The sequence below is a fragment of the Sesamum indicum genome, linkage group LG1 (genome assembly GCF_026168435.1).
Source record: "Sesamum indicum cultivar Baizhima isolate 11 linkage group LG1, ASM2616843v1, whole genome shotgun sequence".
Lineage (NCBI taxonomy): Eukaryota > Viridiplantae > Streptophyta > Magnoliopsida > Lamiales > Pedaliaceae > Sesamum > Sesamum indicum.
The window spans coordinates 18,236,099-18,256,617 of record NC_142657.1 but is presented as its reverse complement, the minus strand read 5'-3'; the positions used below and the strand labels follow the sequence as shown (position 1 = coordinate 18,256,617).

At 34.1% G+C, this 20,519-nt stretch overlaps 2 protein-coding genes across 3 annotated transcripts; one reads left to right on the top strand and one right to left on the bottom strand.

Annotated features, from left to right (window-relative positions):
* Positions 1-533: 533 nt before the first annotated feature.
* TOC64-III (translocon at the outer membrane of chloroplasts 64-III) lies at positions 534-11,413 on the bottom strand. 2 transcript variants are annotated; one of them, XM_011085867.3, is made up of 13 exons: positions 10,966-11,413; positions 10,226-10,378; positions 10,004-10,128; positions 7,197-7,322; positions 6,184-6,366; positions 5,934-6,075; positions 4,489-4,657; positions 3,416-3,553; positions 3,127-3,327; positions 2,360-2,487; positions 2,225-2,276; positions 1,291-1,360; positions 534-950 (listed from the first exon to the last, which is right to left on the bottom strand). In XM_011085867.3, the coding sequence occupies exons 1-13, from the start codon at positions 11,166-11,168 to the stop codon at positions 868-870; spliced, it is 1,773 nt and encodes a 590-aa protein (XP_011084169.1). In that variant the 5' UTR covers positions 11,169-11,413; the 3' UTR covers positions 534-867. The 2 variants fall into 2 exon arrangements, with proteins under 2 accessions (XP_011084169.1, XP_011084180.1); XM_011085878.3 differs by having other exon boundaries at positions 3,416-3,550.
* A 1,756-nt stretch (positions 11,414-13,169) lies between these two features.
* ATPOT1B (Nucleic acid-binding, OB-fold-like protein) lies at positions 13,170-19,351 on the top strand. Its single transcript, XM_011085848.3, has 10 exons — positions 13,170-13,420; positions 13,583-13,719; positions 13,871-14,063; positions 14,371-14,435; positions 14,581-14,669; positions 15,649-15,930; positions 16,135-16,211; positions 16,307-16,365; positions 18,551-18,703; positions 18,911-19,351. The coding sequence occupies exons 1-10, from the start codon at positions 13,300-13,302 to the stop codon at positions 19,124-19,126; spliced, it is 1,392 nt and encodes a 463-aa protein (XP_011084150.1). The 5' UTR covers positions 13,170-13,299; the 3' UTR covers positions 19,127-19,351.
* The last annotated feature ends 1,168 nt before the right edge of the window (positions 19,352-20,519 follow it).

Sequence of the window (20,519 nt, the reverse complement as noted above, 5' to 3'; positions counted from 1 at the left end):
GCACTTACAAAAACAAGCATAGTTCTTTTCCTAGTCATTACATTGACTCTCAGGTACATGCAGTCATTCCCATGAACACAAGCAACCACCAAATTGCGGCTCAGAAGCACAAATTGAGATAAATTTTACTTCGATACAATCTACACTGAGAAAAATGTGAATGCAGATCAAAAGATGTTCAGCCAGCAATGCGCCGGATGAACCAAGAAGTGCAGCAATATTAGCAATAGACATCCACCACTTGTAATAACAAGCTAAAAAGCAAACAAACATGTTCAGCTGCAATATCTACTTGGTAATTCAATCGCAATAATGATCACCACCAGCATATAAAGCATGCTCTAATCCATTTAGTGTAGAGCACTAGGGCAAAGAAGTTTGAGCAACACTTGCTAATATCAGGAAGAACCAGAGAAACTATAAACTTTTTCAGGCATTGTTCCCCCAGAGATATCAGAATTCACTTCTACCAGGTTAATGTAACAAGAGTGTGTTTATTGTTAGCTGAGGGACCAAAAGAAATTTAAAAAAAATTATGGAAAATATGGATACTACCAAAAAAATAAAATGACCTTACAACCTGAAATGTAAAGTTTAACTGAGACAAAAATCGCGCTATACTAAACAAATAAATGATGTAAACTACAACTACTGAGAATGTACCGTGCTCAGGTAAGTATTTCTCATCAGGTCCTCTTGCTACATGACAAAAAGGGAGACCATCATCAAGACCTCCATTTCTAACGCAAATTGGTAATTGGATTTGTAAAGATGATAGTGGCTCCATGGAAGAACTGATTTCTCAGTTTACACAAACAACATTTTGGCAACTTGAGGTATTCTTGATGCTTCATCCATTATAATGAACTACTGAAACAACTTCTTCAGCCTGTCCAAAGACTGAGCTGCTCTTCTATTATTTGGCTCAAGAACGAGTGCATATCGGAAATCTGCGAGATAAAAGTAGAGTTTGAGGAAAATTGAAGAAAGTAACAGCACAAGAAAGTTGGTAGAGTGCCTTCACACCACGAAACACGAATCATCATACATCATACTGTATGTGAACCAAAGCAGTAATGCGAGAATCCAGATAGTTTTCTTCTAATAAGAAACAAAGGTCAACCCAATCACGCTAACATCAACTATTCTCGAGGCTCGACCAAGAATATTCTCGATAACACTTTAAACATATTAAATTTCTGATTCACTCCAACTCCCCTCGCCTTTTTCTGCATCCCAGAGTTGATTCACATCACATTTACAAAACAAGCAAAGAAAAAATGGACTAACCTTCCATTGCCTCTTTACAGTATCCCAACATTTCCCGTGCTGTTCCCCTCCTCAAATAGGCCTTTACATTCTGCAAGTGTACCAAAAGTATCAGGCACATGTCATGTGTTTCTTTATCCAAATACAAAATTCCCATACCAACCAAGGAGCAGGGAATCGTTTGCAAGAGGCATACATGTTCAGATCAAACAATACACAATAATGGTTGCACCGCCAAATAAATACCAGATGCAACCTCCTCATCTACATGAAGCACAATAATTCGAACAGAAGGTCCCCAAAGTTTAAAAAACAAATAATCACATATAATCTCATCAAATTTCATCAGGTGGAAAATGCAGAAACTAGTAGTTGAAACAAAAACGGATGTAAGAACATCCTTGCATTGCCAAGAATAAGGCATATTGAATTACACAAAAGTATAGTAGTGGGAAAGCCTTTGAGGTTAGGTCTAGATACAGTAGACTCAAGCGAAGTTTCTCAAATTACATCCAGCCCAAGTTTGTTATCACCTTACATGAAACCAGAGCCGCTGGTCTCCAAAACCGAAGCAGTCATTCAAAAACTCAGTTTAAAAACAAGTTTATACATTGCATCAATATTTTGTAACAATTGCACTGCCAGGGTTTACCAAATTGCAACCATTAAACCAGTAACAGAGAAATACAGTAGTCGTCTTAATAAGAACACCTGAGGACATGCACAAGCAACCTCTACAGCCATTTCTGTCGCAAGATTTAATAACTCCATTTCTCAAATTGGAAGGCAAAAGATTAAATGAAAGAAAACCACAAATCATCACAAGACATCAACTACATAGTTGGAAACAAATTACTAAAGCTTCACATAATATGCAGAAGTCATATCTTAGGCAAGGTGTGCGGTAACAAGACCCCAAAGAAGATAGAACATTTTTAAGAGACAGAGAGACAACCTTCTTATCCAGATCAATGGCTTGAGTACAATCGGCTTCAGCTTGGATGAAACTGGCAAGCAAGAATGAATTAGCAACATATATAAAATCTCCAAGCAGATGAAATAAACCAAGAAGCTTTAAAAGCTCAACTACCTTCGCATCTCCAAATAAGCTGCAGCCCTGTTACTGTAATATGTTGCATTACTACTGTTTAGTTTGATGGCTTCTGTATAAAATCCAATGGCTCTCTGCCACTGCTTATCTTTGAATGCTTGATTGCCCTAAAAGAGAGATGATTAATAGAACGTCAAGATCTCTTCAGAAGAATATCACGAGTTAACTAAGCAACAGGTTCTAACCTAATTTCTTTGCCAACGTACAAAATTAACAGGACCGGAAGAAGATTAACGAAAATCCTCAATCCACTTCGACAAGAAGATATGAAAGAGAATTCAAGGAAACCTAAATGGGCAGGGTTGCAAATAGGTCAAGATCAGAGTAGTGGGGCAAGCATGGGTGAGTGCATGCATGGAAAAAATTACAGCACACTGTTATTCTTAGGATGAGAACCGCTGAATTTCATCCAGAAAACTGCCCATGTAACTAGATTAACCCATCTCCTTAATAGGCCTGAAAATTCACCTGCTAGTTTACTTCTCTACATGCAGAAGATTGATATGCCACAACTTAGAAATTTATTCACCTAAAGGTCAATAGAAAACAAATGCAGAAAATACAATTCAACATTCTGGAAGGTTCCTAGGAAATTTTGCACAGAGAATGCCACAAAACTAACATTACTAACTCCAAATGCAGAAAATATATGCAATGACAGTGTACAACAAAAGACTTACTCAATTCATTTTGTTGTAGAGGCAACTCATGTCAGCACCAAAAAGACATGTTCAGTTAGGAATTACCTTTTCTTTGGCCATCTCCGCTGATGTTTCCTGTGTAACAGCTTTACTAGATGATTTAGGCTTTCCAGCTGTATCAACCTGTTCTTGTAGAGATGCATATACAGTCTGCAGAGTGTCAAGAAGAAACCTATCACCCCCATGCCTAGCTAGGAGTGACAAAGAAACTGGGCACTTTTCATACACACCGAGCGGTACGGCAACCTACAATTATAGTAGAAGCCAGTGTGAAAACATATTATACTCAATGTTACCACTAGAAATGTGTGTGGAAAAGAGAGGGAATTTTAACCTGGCAGCATCCTGACATACTACCTAAACTTGAAAGAGTAGATGCTCGAATAAGGAATTCCTCTGAAAGAACATCCTTGGCACCAAGTTTCGGAGGTGGATCAGAAGAGGTTGGAATTACTAATATTCCATCATCCTGCTTAGACCATTTTTCAGATAAAAAATAAGTAAAACTATGGCATCAAGCAAAGATGCGAAAAAGTACCAAATTCAGGCCAAACATCTGGAAACAATATTGGCTAGAGAAAGTATCTCTGCTAAGAGCACAGAAGAGCTGCTTTCCTCCCATCCCCACCCCAGGTTTGTTGTCATAGCAGCACAGGTACTTGACATTATGATGTTAAGGACCAAGAATCTCATGGAAGTGCTAGAAAATTATGAACCCTTTTCTTAATCTAAGTAATTCTGTAAACCAGATAACATATAACAATAAAGGGCACATGAAATTACGATGTAGCAATGGCAACAAACTCAAGCACATATTTTAAAAAGAAAAATCCGACCTCAAGTGAGATTCCTTGGTTATATAAATCATTAGTGTTACTGACTATTAAGTGAGAAAATGACTAAACCAACTTCCATTTGAAAGTTCCTAGAATATAACAGCATTATATGCTAAACCAAAGACTTCATAAATCCAAATTACAAGACAGAAAGAGAAGGTGAGGCAGTGGTACAGGGCGCTGACAAACAGAAAATCAATTCACACAACAATTTGAAACGGATCTAATGATTTACTACAGCAAAAAAGTAATTTCTAATAAATAAAATGCAAGAAAGTCATCTTCACAGTACCCAGAAAATGTAAAACCAAGAGTTGTCACGTCTTTACTTCTCATTTGATTTGGAAACAATTTATTAACGCATGCATGACTAGTGCCCAGCTTTGAGGAAATTAAACAAGAGAGCAGAAAAAGGTAAAGAGATCAGTTCGGTTAGCCACTTAAGCCTCCACCGATCAGAAGCAAAGAAAAACTAATAAAAGCATGTCTTCTAGAATACATAAGACACCATTAGAAATCTTAACAGGTAACAACCAAAAAATATATCATGTCAAGCTGGATAGTTTAATACCTTTAACAGCATATTAATAGCTGAACGCAATTCACTCCTGATTGTGTTACATTTTTCAATGTCTGCATCAGTCAGACCCGAAACATCAGGTATTTGCGCTAAGATAACAGGATCCAGACTGGGCTTTACGGAGTTGATCCATTCATCATGATTTTGTTTGAACTCGTACCTGCAGGAAATCACAAGGAATTACTTTACTCAAGATTCAGTGAAGAATTCGATAGGGAAAGATGATTCTAATTTTTCTCTGGTAGTATAAGACGTATATGTAAACCAACAATTGTAGACTTCACACCAGTGATTCAAGTTCAACATATCATGAGATATGGTTAGAACTTACTTCAATCCGCTCGAAAATAGTAATGACCAAGACACACAGTGTGAAGAAAAAATAAAGTTGCATAAAGCAGGGATGAGAAGATGAAGGCATCTAGCTCCAAGTGCACAGGCCCCAACTGTTAGGGTTAAATAACTCAACCCAGCTTGGAGTTAAAAACCTGACCCTCATAATGCAAAGTAAACACGTTACAAGGGTGTATTGAGCAACTTATCCAACGTACCTAATAATGGAAAGTAAATAAGGCCTAAGAGTAAGCATCTCTAGGCTCTGTGAAGTTTATCTTCTACCCAACTTAACAAAACAAAAGGAAGGTATAAAAAGATGACGTAACTGCCCCTACAACGAAACCAACTTCTTATGCGTTGATTCCCTAATCTGACCACGTTTTTCCTGTCTTGCCTCATTATTGTCCTCAACTTCTCAGAAATTTTTTTATCTCCCTGCTATTTAGTTGACACTGTTATAGCAATCAACTATCAACTTAGTCATTTTGCATACCACGATCCCAACACCTAGGGCCCAGGCATCACATTATAAGCAGCAATTAGGGTCCTCATGGATCGAAGCATTTTGTAACACATTTATAGCATGTTAGGCAGGTGCACCCATGCTCAGGCAGCCAAAATTAGCACTTGTAAGTTGTATCTCTGGCACTGGCCACCATCACCTAATTATATGATCTAAGCCACCAGCATATATTCAGATGCTTGCAAATAGGATCTCTAAGGGGAGAAACTTTTGCCAGCAGCCAAAAGAGAGACACACACACAGTCACAGGCAACCACAAACACACCTGTAAACAGCAAAGATTCAAAACAAAAAAGAAAAACCCAGCTAATCAAATTGTGGCAAAAACAAAACTGATAACAACTTCAGACAAATCCAACTTCTATGTAAAGTTCATATGAGGTTATGAACTCAACACCTAAAAGCTAAGAAACAAATTTAACCAGAAAGGGATGCATTAGAAAATATAAACAAGATAAATACTATGGTAAAAATGTTGGGATGAAAAACATTTTCTTAAAAGATATCATTTTCAAGAATAAAAAAAGTATCATATTAACACAAAGGTATACTTCGTTATTAGTACTTATAACCTCACCTCTTAAGTATCTGCATGACATTTGCTAGCAATCTTATTGGAGATCTTCCCTCACCATTTAGTTGCTTGACATTGAATGCACTTAAGCTTGGAACATTCAAGTTTATATAATCACCAAGATTTTCACGCCTTAAAACTTGTCCTGAAAGGTGAGCCTAATAAGAAATCCAGGATAAGGAACAAACACTAAATTACTGAAGGAACTCATACAAAACATTTCACAACAGATGTTAAAAGTAAAAGAACATACTTCCATATAGCTTCTCAACAGATTTTACCACCATCTGAGTAATGTGCTCTGCAGGGACTTTTGATAACTGGAAACAATCATCAGCTATCACAATATTCCTTGGATTGCGTTGTGCAGCATACGGAACCTGCAACAGCACATGACCAACACGACGAAGTACGCTGGGATCCTTCGCGAACCACCCTGCAATTCACATGTCTAATAAGTACCAATACAGGCTAAGTGGAAGCCCATAGGAGGCTGAATAATGTTATCATGAAGTCCTAAATTTTCAGAAGAATTTAATGCTTAGAAGTTATGGCCCATTTCTTTTATTGGGTTTTAAAGTTCTATTCTCCAAATCTTTTACCAACATTAACAGAAACTAAAATTCACAATTATCCAGCAATTTTGCTCTAGAACAAAGTAATAGTATTCCACACTTCAATCTTTTCAAAAAATCAATAATTGCATTTACTGTAACAATATATATTAAAAAGTTTACTACTTTTACTTCGAGAACAAACCAATATATCAAAAAGTAAGCTGACTTTTGGAAATGGCAGAGATAAACAGAAAGAAAATCCTTGTCAGAAATGTGTTATGTGGTACTACTTTTTGAGAATGTTCACTGGCCTACTTGCACAATGCAATAGCAGTAAGTCATCCTGACATCCCTATCAACTCCTCATTTGTTTTTCGATTTTTTAATTGACTAATTCTGATGGCAGAAGGCAGTTCTGCAAAAATGCTAATGATTCTTGAGCAAAGAGCTTCCCAAACTTCAAACCATCTGTCAGTGTCATTAAATTAATGGTTTGAGGAGAATCCTATAGTGCAGTTTTACATTCTATATCAATAGCCATTTCCATGCTGAATTCAAGAACTTTGTTGTCATTACAACTTAGTTGCTGATGTTACAGAAAAGAGAAAGATCCAGAACATCCACCATGATGATCACATGATGCATACAAGTGTCCTAAATATCTAAAATCTTTATAATCGACATATGGATATAGTATAGATATACACACCTACTGCATCAAGACTTCCGGAAACAGGAATTACACCAGAAAGGGAGACAGTTCCATGAGACGGTCTGAAGCCAAGTATGCCACAATATCCAGCAGGCACTCGAACACCACCATCAGTATCTATGCCTGCCGCGCGTAGCAAGTTAAATATGATGTCTTTCTGACAGAAACATCTAAAACCAGCAGAACAGTCTCTAAGGTATAGTTATAATACATATTCACAAAATGACTTAATGGGACATATATAAAGAGATCATCAGCATGATAGAAAGAAAATGCATCAACAAGATGCACTGCTTGAACAATTAGCATGCCACATTCTAGGACAAAACCTTGAGTTGACACATTATTTCAAATGAATGGTTTCACCTTTTCACTAGATAAAAGGAATTACTATAAGCAGTGCTGAAATCCAAAGTTCTTTTACCATTATCTGCACAATATATTTGTGCATGCTTAAATAAGGGATATTAATACCATCAAATACTAACTAGCAAAATCCAATATCAACTTGCTGTGTGACAAACTTCAACCTGTGCACTTGAGATAAGTGAAAACGAACCATATCAACTGGCAGCTTAATAAGAGAATCATGGAAATAAAACGGAGGAAAAGTCAATTCATCCACAAAAGTAAAACTACTATCAAGTATCAAGGGAAAATAACTAAAACTTCAACATTATCTAGTAAATTTCCAAGACATAAAACCCCTAGGTTGAAAGATTTCACAAAGCTTCTAAGCAATTGTATTTTAACTGATTCACTAGCAAGACTAAGCCGACTGAGATGGTATGAACTTTAATTCCCAACCTAACTTATATACTTAGAAGAAATCTATAATTTCACATGGTTAATTATCTGCAGTGAAAAACAAGAATAAATTCGACTAAATGGCAAATACTGGCTAGAGAAGTCAGCCAGAAGAGGTCTAATCTTTGTGATCACATGTCTCCTAGTCTCATCACCTGGACATATCTTCTTGGTATAGTTTTCATAAAATATAAATCAGACTACAAAGAGCTCTGGGTTTCTGTTACTTACTATAGCATATTTCAGCCACTTGCCTAGACAGGTTAATCACGACTCACTAACAGCAGACAACAATCTAGATTCTTAATACAAGTAATAAAGTCAACTGCATTTCCTTGAAGTCTGACATCTGAAGCATTACACCTAACCAAATTAAGACCAATAAGAAGTAACATGGGTAATTACCAAAAAAAACAGTAATTGCATGTTTTTCCCCAAAATATCCCAATTATGCCTCCTTTTCACTTCATATTGATTAGAATGGTAGAGCATGCATAGCAAGCAACCTTTTGAAAAGGGTAAAGCTAAAGTAGGATATTTATCACCTTCATAAGACTTGATAAAATTACAGAGAATGAGGTATCACTCAAAAAGAATTTGATTGGCACATTGAAGGTATGAGTAAAAAGGAGGCCACAGCATCTTTGCATCGGCTGATGGATCATCGAATAATATCCATTAATCACTACTCAAAACCCCCCTTTTTCCAACGAAATAGAGATGTCACTCAGCCAACAGACCCAAAATTCAGGCGAAGTTGAATTAGATCGGTTCTCCTATTTCAGAAAAAAGTAAATAAAGCACAGGCTTCTTCACCAGGAAAACTAATATATCACACCAATTCAACATCAACAAACCAGCATCGCAGAAAACCAATAATGAATTGATGGTGAAGAATAAACAAAGCATTTATGCATGAGAACAAGGAATATAACCATGAGTAAGATCATGTTATGAGCTATCAGGCATATCTGAGACATAATCTTGATGCATTATAAGGCAATGCCATCAACATATATGACTGGCTTTGCAAGTTCAGGAAACCTATGAAAAGGAAGCCATCTTTTTCCACCTCTCACCATTTTGGAAACATAATCTTCATCAGTTCTTCATATCGAGTGTGAGGATCTAATGGGCTATGCACTTGGTATATACATAAACAAACACACACAAAGATTATCTCTTTGGTCTAACCAATTAGCTTTTTTAATTCATTATTTGTTTCTTTTCTACTTGTATTATTTCTGGCACTCAACATGATAAAATTATCTGGAATATCAAAATCTTACTTCCAAGTCAAGCTTATTCATTTACAAAATTGAAAATGTGCATGTAAGAGGCACACAGACATCGGGCCCCCATAACTTCCTGGATCGTAGACCACCCATCTCAAATCTGATTTTACATTAATTGTTTCTTGAATAATTAAAACAACTGACACATTTTATTAAATTGAAGTTTATGACAATTTTAACATTGTATTAATAGACGATTAAGGAATCTTGAGTAAGTATCACATAGAGGCTACAAATATCTTATTTCCATCCTTACAAATCAATTTTTTATGGGATAAGATAGTCAACACCATAGTGAAAGTTGTCTGCGAAATGTTTGAGATCCAAAATATAGAAATGTTATAAACTCAGTGTGGAAATACCTTTGAGAAATTACTTTAATACTTTCTCCAAATCAAAGTACAAGAATTGTTAACAGTAAAGAAAATAATGAAATCTCCCTCTAATAAGCTCCAGGGTGTACTGATAGGCAGTGATCTTCTAAAAGTGTCTATTGTACAGAATACTGAGATATTTCTCCAACATTAAGGTTGGTAACTAGGTCAGACCGTCAGAGGCTTAAAACATGATAGCCGTTGTTAATATGGCAGAGGATTTTTGTCAGATTCATGCAATATATTGTCCAAAAAATTTCAATGTGACTGGTGAATTTATTTCCACCCACAAAAACAGAGTTTTAAATAGAAAGAAGTCAAAGCTAACCCAAAGAAAAATCAACAAGTTTAGCAGCAACAGCTACAGCAGCACCACTAGAGGCTCCCCCCGGTACTCGTGCAGGTGAGGCAGGATTAGTTGGTGAACCATAATGCTTGCTTTCTCCACTAATACTGGATTAAGAAGATGCAAACGAAAAAATTATAACTTAAAATAAAGTCGTCATAAGCTAGAAATCTGAAAAGTTCTCAGCTAAGGTATGGAACAAACCCTAATGCCATGTCATCCACGACAGTTTTTCCAACGCATGTGGCACCTCCATCAACAAGGGCTGCAACCACAGGACACGTATGAGGAGCAGCCTCATGAGTCCTCGACCAGTCTGGATTGCCAAACCCAGTTACAAATCCTTTGATATTGAATCTGATAGTCAAGATTAAAATCAAAACTTTTAGCTGAAACTGTAGGAGCATCGAAGTGCAAGTAATTCATAGGTTAATAGCAAAACTGTACTTTTTATGTGAGATAAATTCAAATACAGAGAATAAATCCTTAATTACATATATTGTAGTTACACCAAACTCCATCCCGTATTCCGCAAGCCCATAAGAAAGAAAGCGCAAATAAAATATTCATAGTCAATTACTTAGATTTTAAAATGAAAACCTCTCCAAATTGAATTTATTTCTAACTTTACATCAGATACAGTAACGTAATGAACTGGCGTGCATAACCGGACACAAATTAATGCCATACTGACGAGTGTCAACCAAAAAATTCCTCCCTCTACATCCAATCTCCATTAACATTTAAAAAAGACTTAAACCGAATGAACAAAACAACACAGTATAACCACAAGCAATGCAAATAAAATACGAATCAAAGATTACCATTCCAAATAAAGTTATACTGGTATCGGCCAAATTATCCACTAAATTACCCAAAAATATATTCCAGTTTTTACAAATGTAAAGCATGAAATTACATATGGTAAATGGCAATTAACTTACACATCAGAGACCGCAAAAGAGAGGCCAGTAAGAGGGTGAGGAGCTTTAGGAGGGGCAGGCTGCGGAGGGGGCAATAGCTGCAACCGCTCTATGAACGCTCCCAAATCAGCCTTTACAGTCCGCTTCAGCTTCTTCGTCATAATCAATATCCCCGCAATACCAAGCCCTAGCAAAACCCACAAGTTCGCCGATGAAGACGCCATTCTTACAAGTTTTCAAGAATTCAACCGCTCAGCTGACTATTTCTTGTAGTTTGGTGATATCACCCACCAAATACACGGAGGACTCCGGAGTGAATACAAGCTAAAGGCTGTGTGTTGGCGTCCGTCTTTGTGTGTGGATAGAAGTGTTGAGATGGAGGAGAAAACCTAGAAAACTAGAAGTGTGTGAATTTTGGGGTTTGAGGTGAAATTTGGTGTGGGGTTTTAGTTTCTCATGCGCCTCACGTAATTCTTTACTTATTTTTGTTCCTTCACTATACCTACTGTATTATCTGCGTGCATATAATTTCATAAATTTAAAAAATAAAAAGTATTTAATATTAGTTGTCTTACACATGTATTTAGGTATAATTATACTCCCCTTTTTTGAATTTTTATATAATTATACATAAATATTTTATTGTTTGAAAAATTACATTTAGTATTCTTTATATTTGCTTCTATTTAACAAATAAATTCCTCTATTAGTCAAAATTTATTAAATTTATTGATATTAAAAGAAGAATTAAGAAAAGAGTAAAAAAAAAAAACTAATTTTCCATGCATCAATGGTACTTTTGTATCAATGTCTATAACTAAGGAACTTACTTTATCATGATTACACTATTTTGACTTTATATATATAACATTCACTCCATTATAACAAAAAATATTATTAATAAAATATTGAATCTTTTTGTTGCACATTATTTTCCATTTTTCTACTCTTATTTATAATTTAGTTGAAACGTGAAGTATTATTTATTATATGTACGTAGAAATAACGTTCTACAACAACTTATATCAATATAAAAAGAAAAAATACTCTTTACATTCATAACAGATGATAATTAATGATGTTGTCGCATCAAATTTTAAGTATGACAAATATACCCTAATTACTTAATGTATAGATTAATTGAAACTATTTTTTTAAGTACTTATTGATTTATGTTATTTTATTTATAATATATATTAAACCATAAAAAATAGTGGCTCTCAAGTACGCGCCGTTTATGCGCATACTTGAATAGTTTTTTTGAGTTATATTACGGCATGTTAAGAGCGTTTTTACTTTATTTAATTTTACAGATGTGTATGATTATTTATCCTTATCCAAAATAGTATTACAAATTTAATTTTATTTTTTTGTCAAATAATAATTAAAAAGTATTTCTATTATTTTATATTAATTTCGATAGGTGTACTGTTGATTATCTTTATAAAAAATATCCATTCATCTTTTTCAAAAAGTAATTTTAGTTAGTCTAATAATTTAAAACATTTACAACAGTTTTTATTTCCTACCGAAAAGTAAAATAAAATACACAAATACATATTTTAAGTTACGTTTTCTCAATTTATTAAGATAAAATCAAACATACTACAAATAACTATCAGTGTTATTAACTTTGCCTTTTTCAAATTGGAAGAACAATCAAAATATCACAGTAAAATAAAATAGTTGAACGTTTTTATTTATCATTGAATTTTAGAACAGACAAAAAATAACTCAAATCACAAGGAACGTATTTTAATTGGTTTGAAACCAATTAAAAACACTCTATACGAGAAATATTCAAAATCAATAAAAAAAACCTCCCATATGACCTCTTTGTACATTGTTTGTTTATATAAAACTATAAAGCATTCGTTTTCAAGATACGATTTTACATTTACAACAAAAATTCTTTCATCAAAATTATACAAGACATACTTTAGAATTTTTTAAACAAAATTTTCAATTAGTATTATAGTATAATATGACGTTATCGACAATGATATATATTATTTTTAAAAACAATAGCAAATATATCTTAATTCATTTTTGATAAATTTTTTATTTATATATTTTTATTTTAAAATAATACCAAACAACCATCACAATTGCGATGTTGCCACTTCAAACCCTCCAAAATTAGGATTCATTTTTTATTTTTCTAAAAAAATCTACCTTAAAGTATATCTGTACCTACAAAGTTAAAAAAGAAACAGATGAGATGGTTTCCCTTTCTGCCCCTTCCCTCCATTTATTTTCCCGCCTACACGAACCCAACTGATCCTTCCAACAGTCTACGCCAAAGAGAGAATAAAATCCATTTCTTGGAAGGTAGGGTTTCGATTTTTCGTGAAAATGGGACGCGAAGATTACAAGTTCATGCAATTGGTGGACGCAATAGCTTGCATTAATCAGCGAGTCAATCTTATTGGCGTTGTCGTAGAGACTAGTCTTCCCAAAAGTACCAAAGGAACTGGTCATTTTCCCTTTCCTCTTTTCTCCCGCTGTTTCCCCACCTTTTTCTGGGGTTGGGGTGGGGATGGGGGGTTGGGAGAAGAAGATTATATATTGTCTCTTAAAAATAGTATCGCTCTGAAATGGATTGTGTTTTTGTTTTTCTTCTGGGGCTGTTTTGTAGATTATTTTTGCTCAGTGAAGATCATTGATGAATCGCGGCCAAGCCTTGGGATTTACATAAACTTTTTCGCTGAAACTATGGAGAAGCTCCCTCATGTTGGGAGTGTTGGAGATATAATTATGGTTGCTCATGTTGTGGTAAATGAATATCTTGTCCGACTTTTTCCTCTTTTTTTTTTTTTTGGCTTCTATCAGAATCTTTCAGACTGAATTATGTGTTCTTCCTTTTTTCGTGTTTGGCGAGAATTGTTTGTGTTGATTACTGACTTCTCTATGTTTGTTTATATAGGTGAAAATTAGGGGCTCGGAAGTTTATGCTTTGTTTAACAAAGCATTTTCTTCTTTTGCTTTATTTGAAGGGAGAGACCATAGTGGTAAAGAGCTTGTGCCATATCAAATTTCGTCCAGATATAAAGCTAGGGATCAGGACAAGAAGTTCATAATGGGCTTAAGAAAATGGTTAATGCAGCACAAGATTGAAGGTGGGTGTTCTTCTTTTCAGTGCATTCCTAATTTCTTATTGGTGTAACCATTTAATACTCCTTGTTTAAGGTAATAAAAAATTGTTGCTGATGGATGTATTATCTTTTTAGGCTTGTCGTAGTAGTTTTCTGGTGAAAAATGCACGCCCTCCACAAACTTGAATTGCTTATTAGCTGATTTATGCTATAGCTGTATGTTGAACTTTCTGTTTAGCATCTTGCCAGAGTGAAACATTTTGAACATTGGACTTGAACTTAAAGCATGTAGCTTTTTCTGTGTGCTACGTATGTACTTATTGCTTGATAGGCTTGAATGAGTCATTGCAATTGAGAGAGATCAAGGAAGGCGGACACTTGAATCTGCTTTGCAAGGTAATTCAGAGTTACAAAGAACTGACTTCTAATGCATTTAAGGGTTGACGATTTGTTCCCCACTTTTGTGATGGACCTAATTAGTAAATAAGTTTCTCAAAGAAAAAATGGTGATATCATCCTCATTTGTTTTCTTTGCCCCTAGATTTTGCATATTTTTGAAGTCAAGGAGAATGAGTGGATGCTCTTTGTTTGGGATGGAACAGACACACCACCTGCTTTTGTTGAAGCCAAGTTAGTGTTTCTGTTCCCTTCTACATCACTAGTGGCTGTTTGGTTTTCCCTCTCGCTCCTTTTTCAGTTCAATAGGCTTTGCAGCTACATAAATCCCACTTGAAAGGTTACTAACAGGTTATTATTAAGATGCATTTTGACAGTTGATATCTGGGATCAACATATCAGCTTTATGATTTTACTTCTGTACTTTAGGATGGTCTTAGTTATAAGTGGATCGACGTGTGGATAAGGATAACACTAAATTGCTACCACTCCATATGTAGGACTTAATTTGAGGAGGAGCTTCTCTTCTCTGCTAACCTCTCCTCCATTTCTCGTTCATTGTATCCTTGAGGGGGTGAAAGTTGAAAAGATTCAGAGCAATAAAGATATCGGAATTTGGTTTTGTGCCTCATTACTCTGCTGGCCCTTGCCTTTCCGTTTGCCCTTACTGTTAGTCACTCAAATTGACATATTTCATGAAATGGGTCTAAATCATACGCACCAACAACCACAACGGAAACAAATATACTCTAAAGGACGGGTAGAAAGACTTGATCATATACTCATGAGACAGATTAGAACCTTGTAATCCGTCCTGGACCTGAGACTTGTCTTAATAATTGTAATCAGTATGTTAACTGTAATTTTCTATGTCTCCATTCTTGGATTAGTTTTGGAAGTTTCTTTGTCTTAGTAATTGTAGTTAATACTTTTAGTTATCATTCTCAGACTAACGCACAATTGCTTTCTTTCCATCCTTTGATTAGTTCTTGAGGTCAGAAGATTATTTTCTTTTGTTAGTTCCAGAAGTTAGAAGCTTATCTTCATTTAATCCTCTCAATATTTATAAACTTTTTGGTTTTTTGTGCTATTCCTTTTAACTATAGATTCATCTGTTAACCAAATAACCTGGCTGCTTAAAAATCTGCATTTTTACGTACTAAGAACATGATCTTTATTGAAAATCCTATGTTCTTATGATATGTCTTTTCAGACTAGAAGATGAGATGGAAAATCCACTTCCTTTACAGTTGGAACCCTCTCCTTTATCAAGAGACGTGTTGTGTACCCTTCCACCTGTTGGTACTATCTTGAGGATGATTGTTGATCAAGGCAATGAGAAAATTGGCATTAAGTTTTTGAAGACAAATAAATGGGTGAAACTCATCAATGTAAAATGTGAAGTTCGTGCTGCATTGTGGCATGCTGTGCTAATGCCCTTCTCTAAGCTTTGCTATTTGCCTGATGATGATCACTCTGTAATAGAACGCCAAAGGTAATTGCATGATTTTATTTTGCATGTGTAATGTGAATATTCTTTTGTTGTCTAATTTACTCAGGTTGCATAACAAGCAAACCTTGTGAATCTGATATCTTAGGTTGTTTGATAATTTACTGATAATCCATGACTGACTCAGTGAGCAAAACATTTAACATGGTATCTTTTTCTGTCTAATAAGTTACACTCTATTTGATTTAGGTCTTATAATGAGCGTATTCAATCTAAATGGGGAAGGATGCCCTTCACAAGTTTTCCTTGGCCTTCTCATATAACAGGTTCCTTTGCAGGAGAGATAGGATGACTTTGTATTCTGAGTTTTCATTGATCATAACACACGGTTTATTTTGCTCTTTTACTTTTTGAATATCAGAGACTGAACATCCTGATGTGCCCTTTGTCAGTTTGATGAATATCCTCTCACATCCAGAGGTACTTTATCTCATCATTCTTTCTATCATTTTTATGGACAGCACGAATCTCTTATGACATATATGATATCAATCCAGGAACATTAATTTAAAATATTCAGCATTCATCGACTTTGGTAAATTTAGTGCCTCTTTATTTAGTCCCAAGGACACAAGCTCTAGACTTGTTGCTCTTCTAGAATTTAGTACTTTGTTTATTTGCTATTATTCAAAATTAGTTTCTTGAAATTCTATTATCAGGAAGCATTTGCTCCCACTTAAAACTACTAGTCTCTTGAGGATAGTTGCTTATGATTATGCATCTTGCAATTGTCCTATCCGCTTCTTGTGATACTTCCATCCCCTTCTCTAAAAGAAGATACAAGTCCTTGATTCATTGTTTTTAATATAAAAGTGATTTCACTTTATATTTTAAGAGTAGGCGTGACCTAAGTTTTGCCAGACTACTAAGGCTTTGCATGTGTGTTGCAACCTTTTCCTTTTGAAAAACTATTGAACACATGCATGCTGCTACCAGATTTATGTTTTTACCAACCAAGAAATGTTTAATCCTTGTTGAAGAAAATTAAGAATAAATAACAAGTATGAATTCTTTGCCACTATATGCATATGTTTAAATTATTAAGATTAATATATTATTTTTCATAAATGTTCCTGAAGAATAATTTCATTCTTCAATATATGAGCAAATTATGTACTTTGTTAGCAAAATTAACAATTGACTAATACTTTAATTTATTTCAATTTGTCAATGTTAGAGATTGAGTTTTTTGTTCTTCTCCATTCCTGGTGCATTTATTTAGGTACATGATAAATTACATATGTGCAATACACAACTTATTATTTCATTGCCAAAAGTCTTTCTTGATCGGCTTGTCAATTTTTCTTTCTTTTATTATCAATTTTTCATATGTTCTAGACATATTTATTTGGTTGATAAATGTAATTTTTTAATTTTCATTTGTGATGAGAAGGTCAAGTTCTTTTTTGTTTGTATATGCATATGAATACATTCTATTTTGTGTTCTTGAAGATATGCTTTTAGATTCATTTATTTAATCTAACTAGAAATCCGATATTAAGAACTTTCTATGATTAAGTTTAAATTCGTGAAAAATTAAATTTTGACTCTTTAATAATGCTTTTGGAATTCTAAATTGTATCATATAACATGTGGATACCTAAGAAATTACTCAATAATATACAATGGAAATGCTTTAGTAGCTTTTTTTTTCAAGCACTTTTCTTCACCAAAAAGTTAAGAAATATAAAACATTTTGAGCTATTTGTAGACTAATCTGTAGTATAATAATCTGTTATTCATAATATATTATATGATGTAATAAATATACAACTATTTATATATATATATAATATTTTGGTTAAGTACAATAGATTCTTAAAAAAAAAAATGAAGATATATATACACATGTACCAAAAATATATTTAGAAAAGTCATTGGGAGTTTAGTATGTTTAGAATTGAATTTACTTACTGAACTCAACAAAATCTTATTACAAACAAATGCTAAGTTCACTATTATAAATTGATACATTTATTGGTTCAAAATATTATCAAAATTAAAATTGAAGGGAACAATGTTATTTACAGTACTGAAAGTACATTATTACAGGTAACGTAATATTATACCCCAAAGTAACTTTATGTTAATCTACATATTATATACTGAAAGTACATTATTATAGGTAACATAATAATATACCCCATAGTCTACTGAAAGTACTTTATGTTAGCAAGATAAAAACCCAAAGTAACTTTTAAGATCCATTCTTACCTTTTTATACGATATAATAATATAATATAACATAATTAAGATATGTATAGTATATAAATGTAATATGTAATATCTAGGTGTATGATAGACAACAGGTATAAATTATCAAAGCCATATTTCTAATTTTCCATGGTGGCTGTCTCATATTCCCATGGAAGAGAATGTAAATTGACAGATTCCTCTAAATGCATACTAAATCTTCAGAAGTTGATCTAATTTGTGTTTTTTCTGGTCATACCATTTAAATAATTCAAAGAAAAATTTGGATAGATACATTTTTTTGTCAATGACTCACACTTTGGGATATACCTATATGCAGTGTAAATTGTCTTGAATCGTAGGTTGCATATAACTTGCTGTCATTTCCAACTTATGAGCCTGTGGATTGCAGGTGACATGTAAATTTAAGTCTGTAGTTCGAGTTGTTGCAATGCTCCCGTGGAGGGCTGAGGACTTTCTCTCTCCTAATGGTATTTATAGAGTTAGGTTGACTTTGGAGGACCCAACTGCAAGAGTCCATGCTTTTCTTTATGCAGAGGATGGGGTAATGACTTTTACCACTTTATGTCAATGTTTCCTTGATAGATTTTAGTTTCATCCTACCTTATAGTGGAATTTAAATTTCTTTTCTAAGTTCACCTCTCATTGCTCGAAATCTCAATTTGAAATTTTGGGTAGGCCATCACCAAAAGCTTAAGCAACAAAGAGTTATATATAGAACTAAAATGTAATTCATTATTTTGATACACAGATGAAATTTTTTGGGAATTGTCAATCTGTTGATATGCTGACTAAGATTCGGAACATGTTGCTTGGAGTAGCTGATGAAGATGGAGCGTCGACATTGAAGAATGTACCCAGAAATCCACCGTGGATACAATGTTGCTTGAAATCCTATTATATTGATAAAAATGATATTTGGGGGAGTAGGAATTATCGGATCTTTGACACTACATTTGTTGGCTGATCATGTATCTTATCCATAATTTCTCCAATGGATCAATATACTATAGAATGTATCACATTGTAAATAGGTTGTGGCATGGCACAGCGGTTGATGAACTATGGCCTTACAAGACTGTAAATTATACAGAATGTATCTGAAATTTTGGATGATATATAGGAGCTTAACATTTGGTAAAACATTATAACCTTTAATTGAGTAGACATCAGAATTTTTACAGTGCTTCAATTGCTTCTCTCAACACCCTGATGATTATTAATGCACTTTGTGAGTAGTTAGTGACTCTCGATCTTTAATTTTAATTGAGTATTTTGATGCTAAATCTTCTTTAATTATGATTATTCGTGATGTTGCCGCACCAAATCTAAGGGTAGATGAATGGTTGGGCATCGCACAAATCTAAGGGTAGATGAATGGTTGGGCAATCTGCGATGCCGATGAGGCCTGGCCAGTAAAGCTACTAATATTGATATCACTAAAATGGAAAGGAATATGATTAGCAAAAGGTCTCCTACCTTCCAATTCCTTGAAACTGACCTATACTCGAGGTACTCATACGAGAAATATACTTGGAGCGGATGTTCATTGCAGTCGAATGAGTCAATGATTCCCATATAATTTTCAGTAAGTCATTGTTTAATCCCTATTGATACAGTTAATCCCGTAAGTTTGATAAAAGGATGTAAGAAGACTTGGGATGTTATTATTCCTGAAAAACTGAGAGTTTTGTTAATAGATTGCAATGAGTGTCTCCGCTTGGCTTAGAACTTTCAGGAGCTTCAATTTAGCTACTGAAAATGTGAATGATGTAGAAGCTTGAAGGCTCCGCATGTAATGGAAATGTGTGAGAGAGTGGTTTGGTAAATAAGTAACCGTTAGTTTGATCGGAATGAAGGACATAATTGAGCTCAAACCTGTCTTGAGATGATCTTAGATTTGTAAAATGGATGTTGGTGGGAGGGAAGATAAAAAAGGATGTCCAAAAATTCAACAATGATGGTTGAAAGATTAATATTAAGAGAATTTGTGTATTTTTGTAGATAAATATACATATATATATGTGTAAGTATATTTTTTATTAAAAAATAACTCAAGGACGGTTGAAAATGTAAAATAGTCTACAATTCCAAGTAGGTGGACCTAATGAGATTGTTATCAACTAGTTATAGAATTGAGTTTGACTTAAAAATTGACATGATTTGAGTAAGTATCGCAATGTCCAAATATTAAAATTTCATCCGCTTGTAAATTTGAATAAGAAAAGGAGGTCAAAGGCAACTAGTTAAATAATTTTGCTTTTTAGAGCTGTAACTGTAAAGCAAATGTTAATTTCAGAAAGAAGGGTAAGTTTTAGAAGCATCATTTGCCGATCATATGACAAATTCAGATTACTTTT

What these genes read in the sequence shown, in the direction of transcription:
- TOC64-III (XM_011085867.3), bottom strand. Translation starts at nt 11,168, where the DNA reads ATGGCGTCTTCATCGGCGAACTTGTGGGTTTTGCTAGGGCTTGGTATT. An exon ending in TCTTTTGCGGTCTCTGATGT is followed by an intron (nt 10,379 to 10,965) that starts GTAAGTTAATTG and finishes CTTGACTATCAG; the next exon opens with ATTCAATATCAAAGGATTTG. An exon ending in CTATTAATATGCTGTTAAAG is followed by an intron (nt 3,554 to 4,488) that starts GTATTAAACTAT and finishes AAATGGTCTAAG; the next exon opens with CAGGATGATGGAATATTAGT.
- ATPOT1B (XM_011085848.3), top strand. Translation starts at nt 13,300, where the DNA reads ATGGGACGCGAAGATTACAAGTTCATGCAATTGGTGGACGCAATAGCT. An exon ending in CAAAAGTACCAAAGGAACTG is followed by an intron (nt 13,421 to 13,582) that starts GTCATTTTCCCT and finishes GCTGTTTTGTAG; the next exon opens with ATTATTTTTGCTCAGTGAAG. An exon ending in AATGCAGCACAAGATTGAAG is followed by an intron (nt 14,064 to 14,370) that starts GTGGGTGTTCTT and finishes ATTGCTTGATAG; the next exon opens with GCTTGAATGAGTCATTGCAA.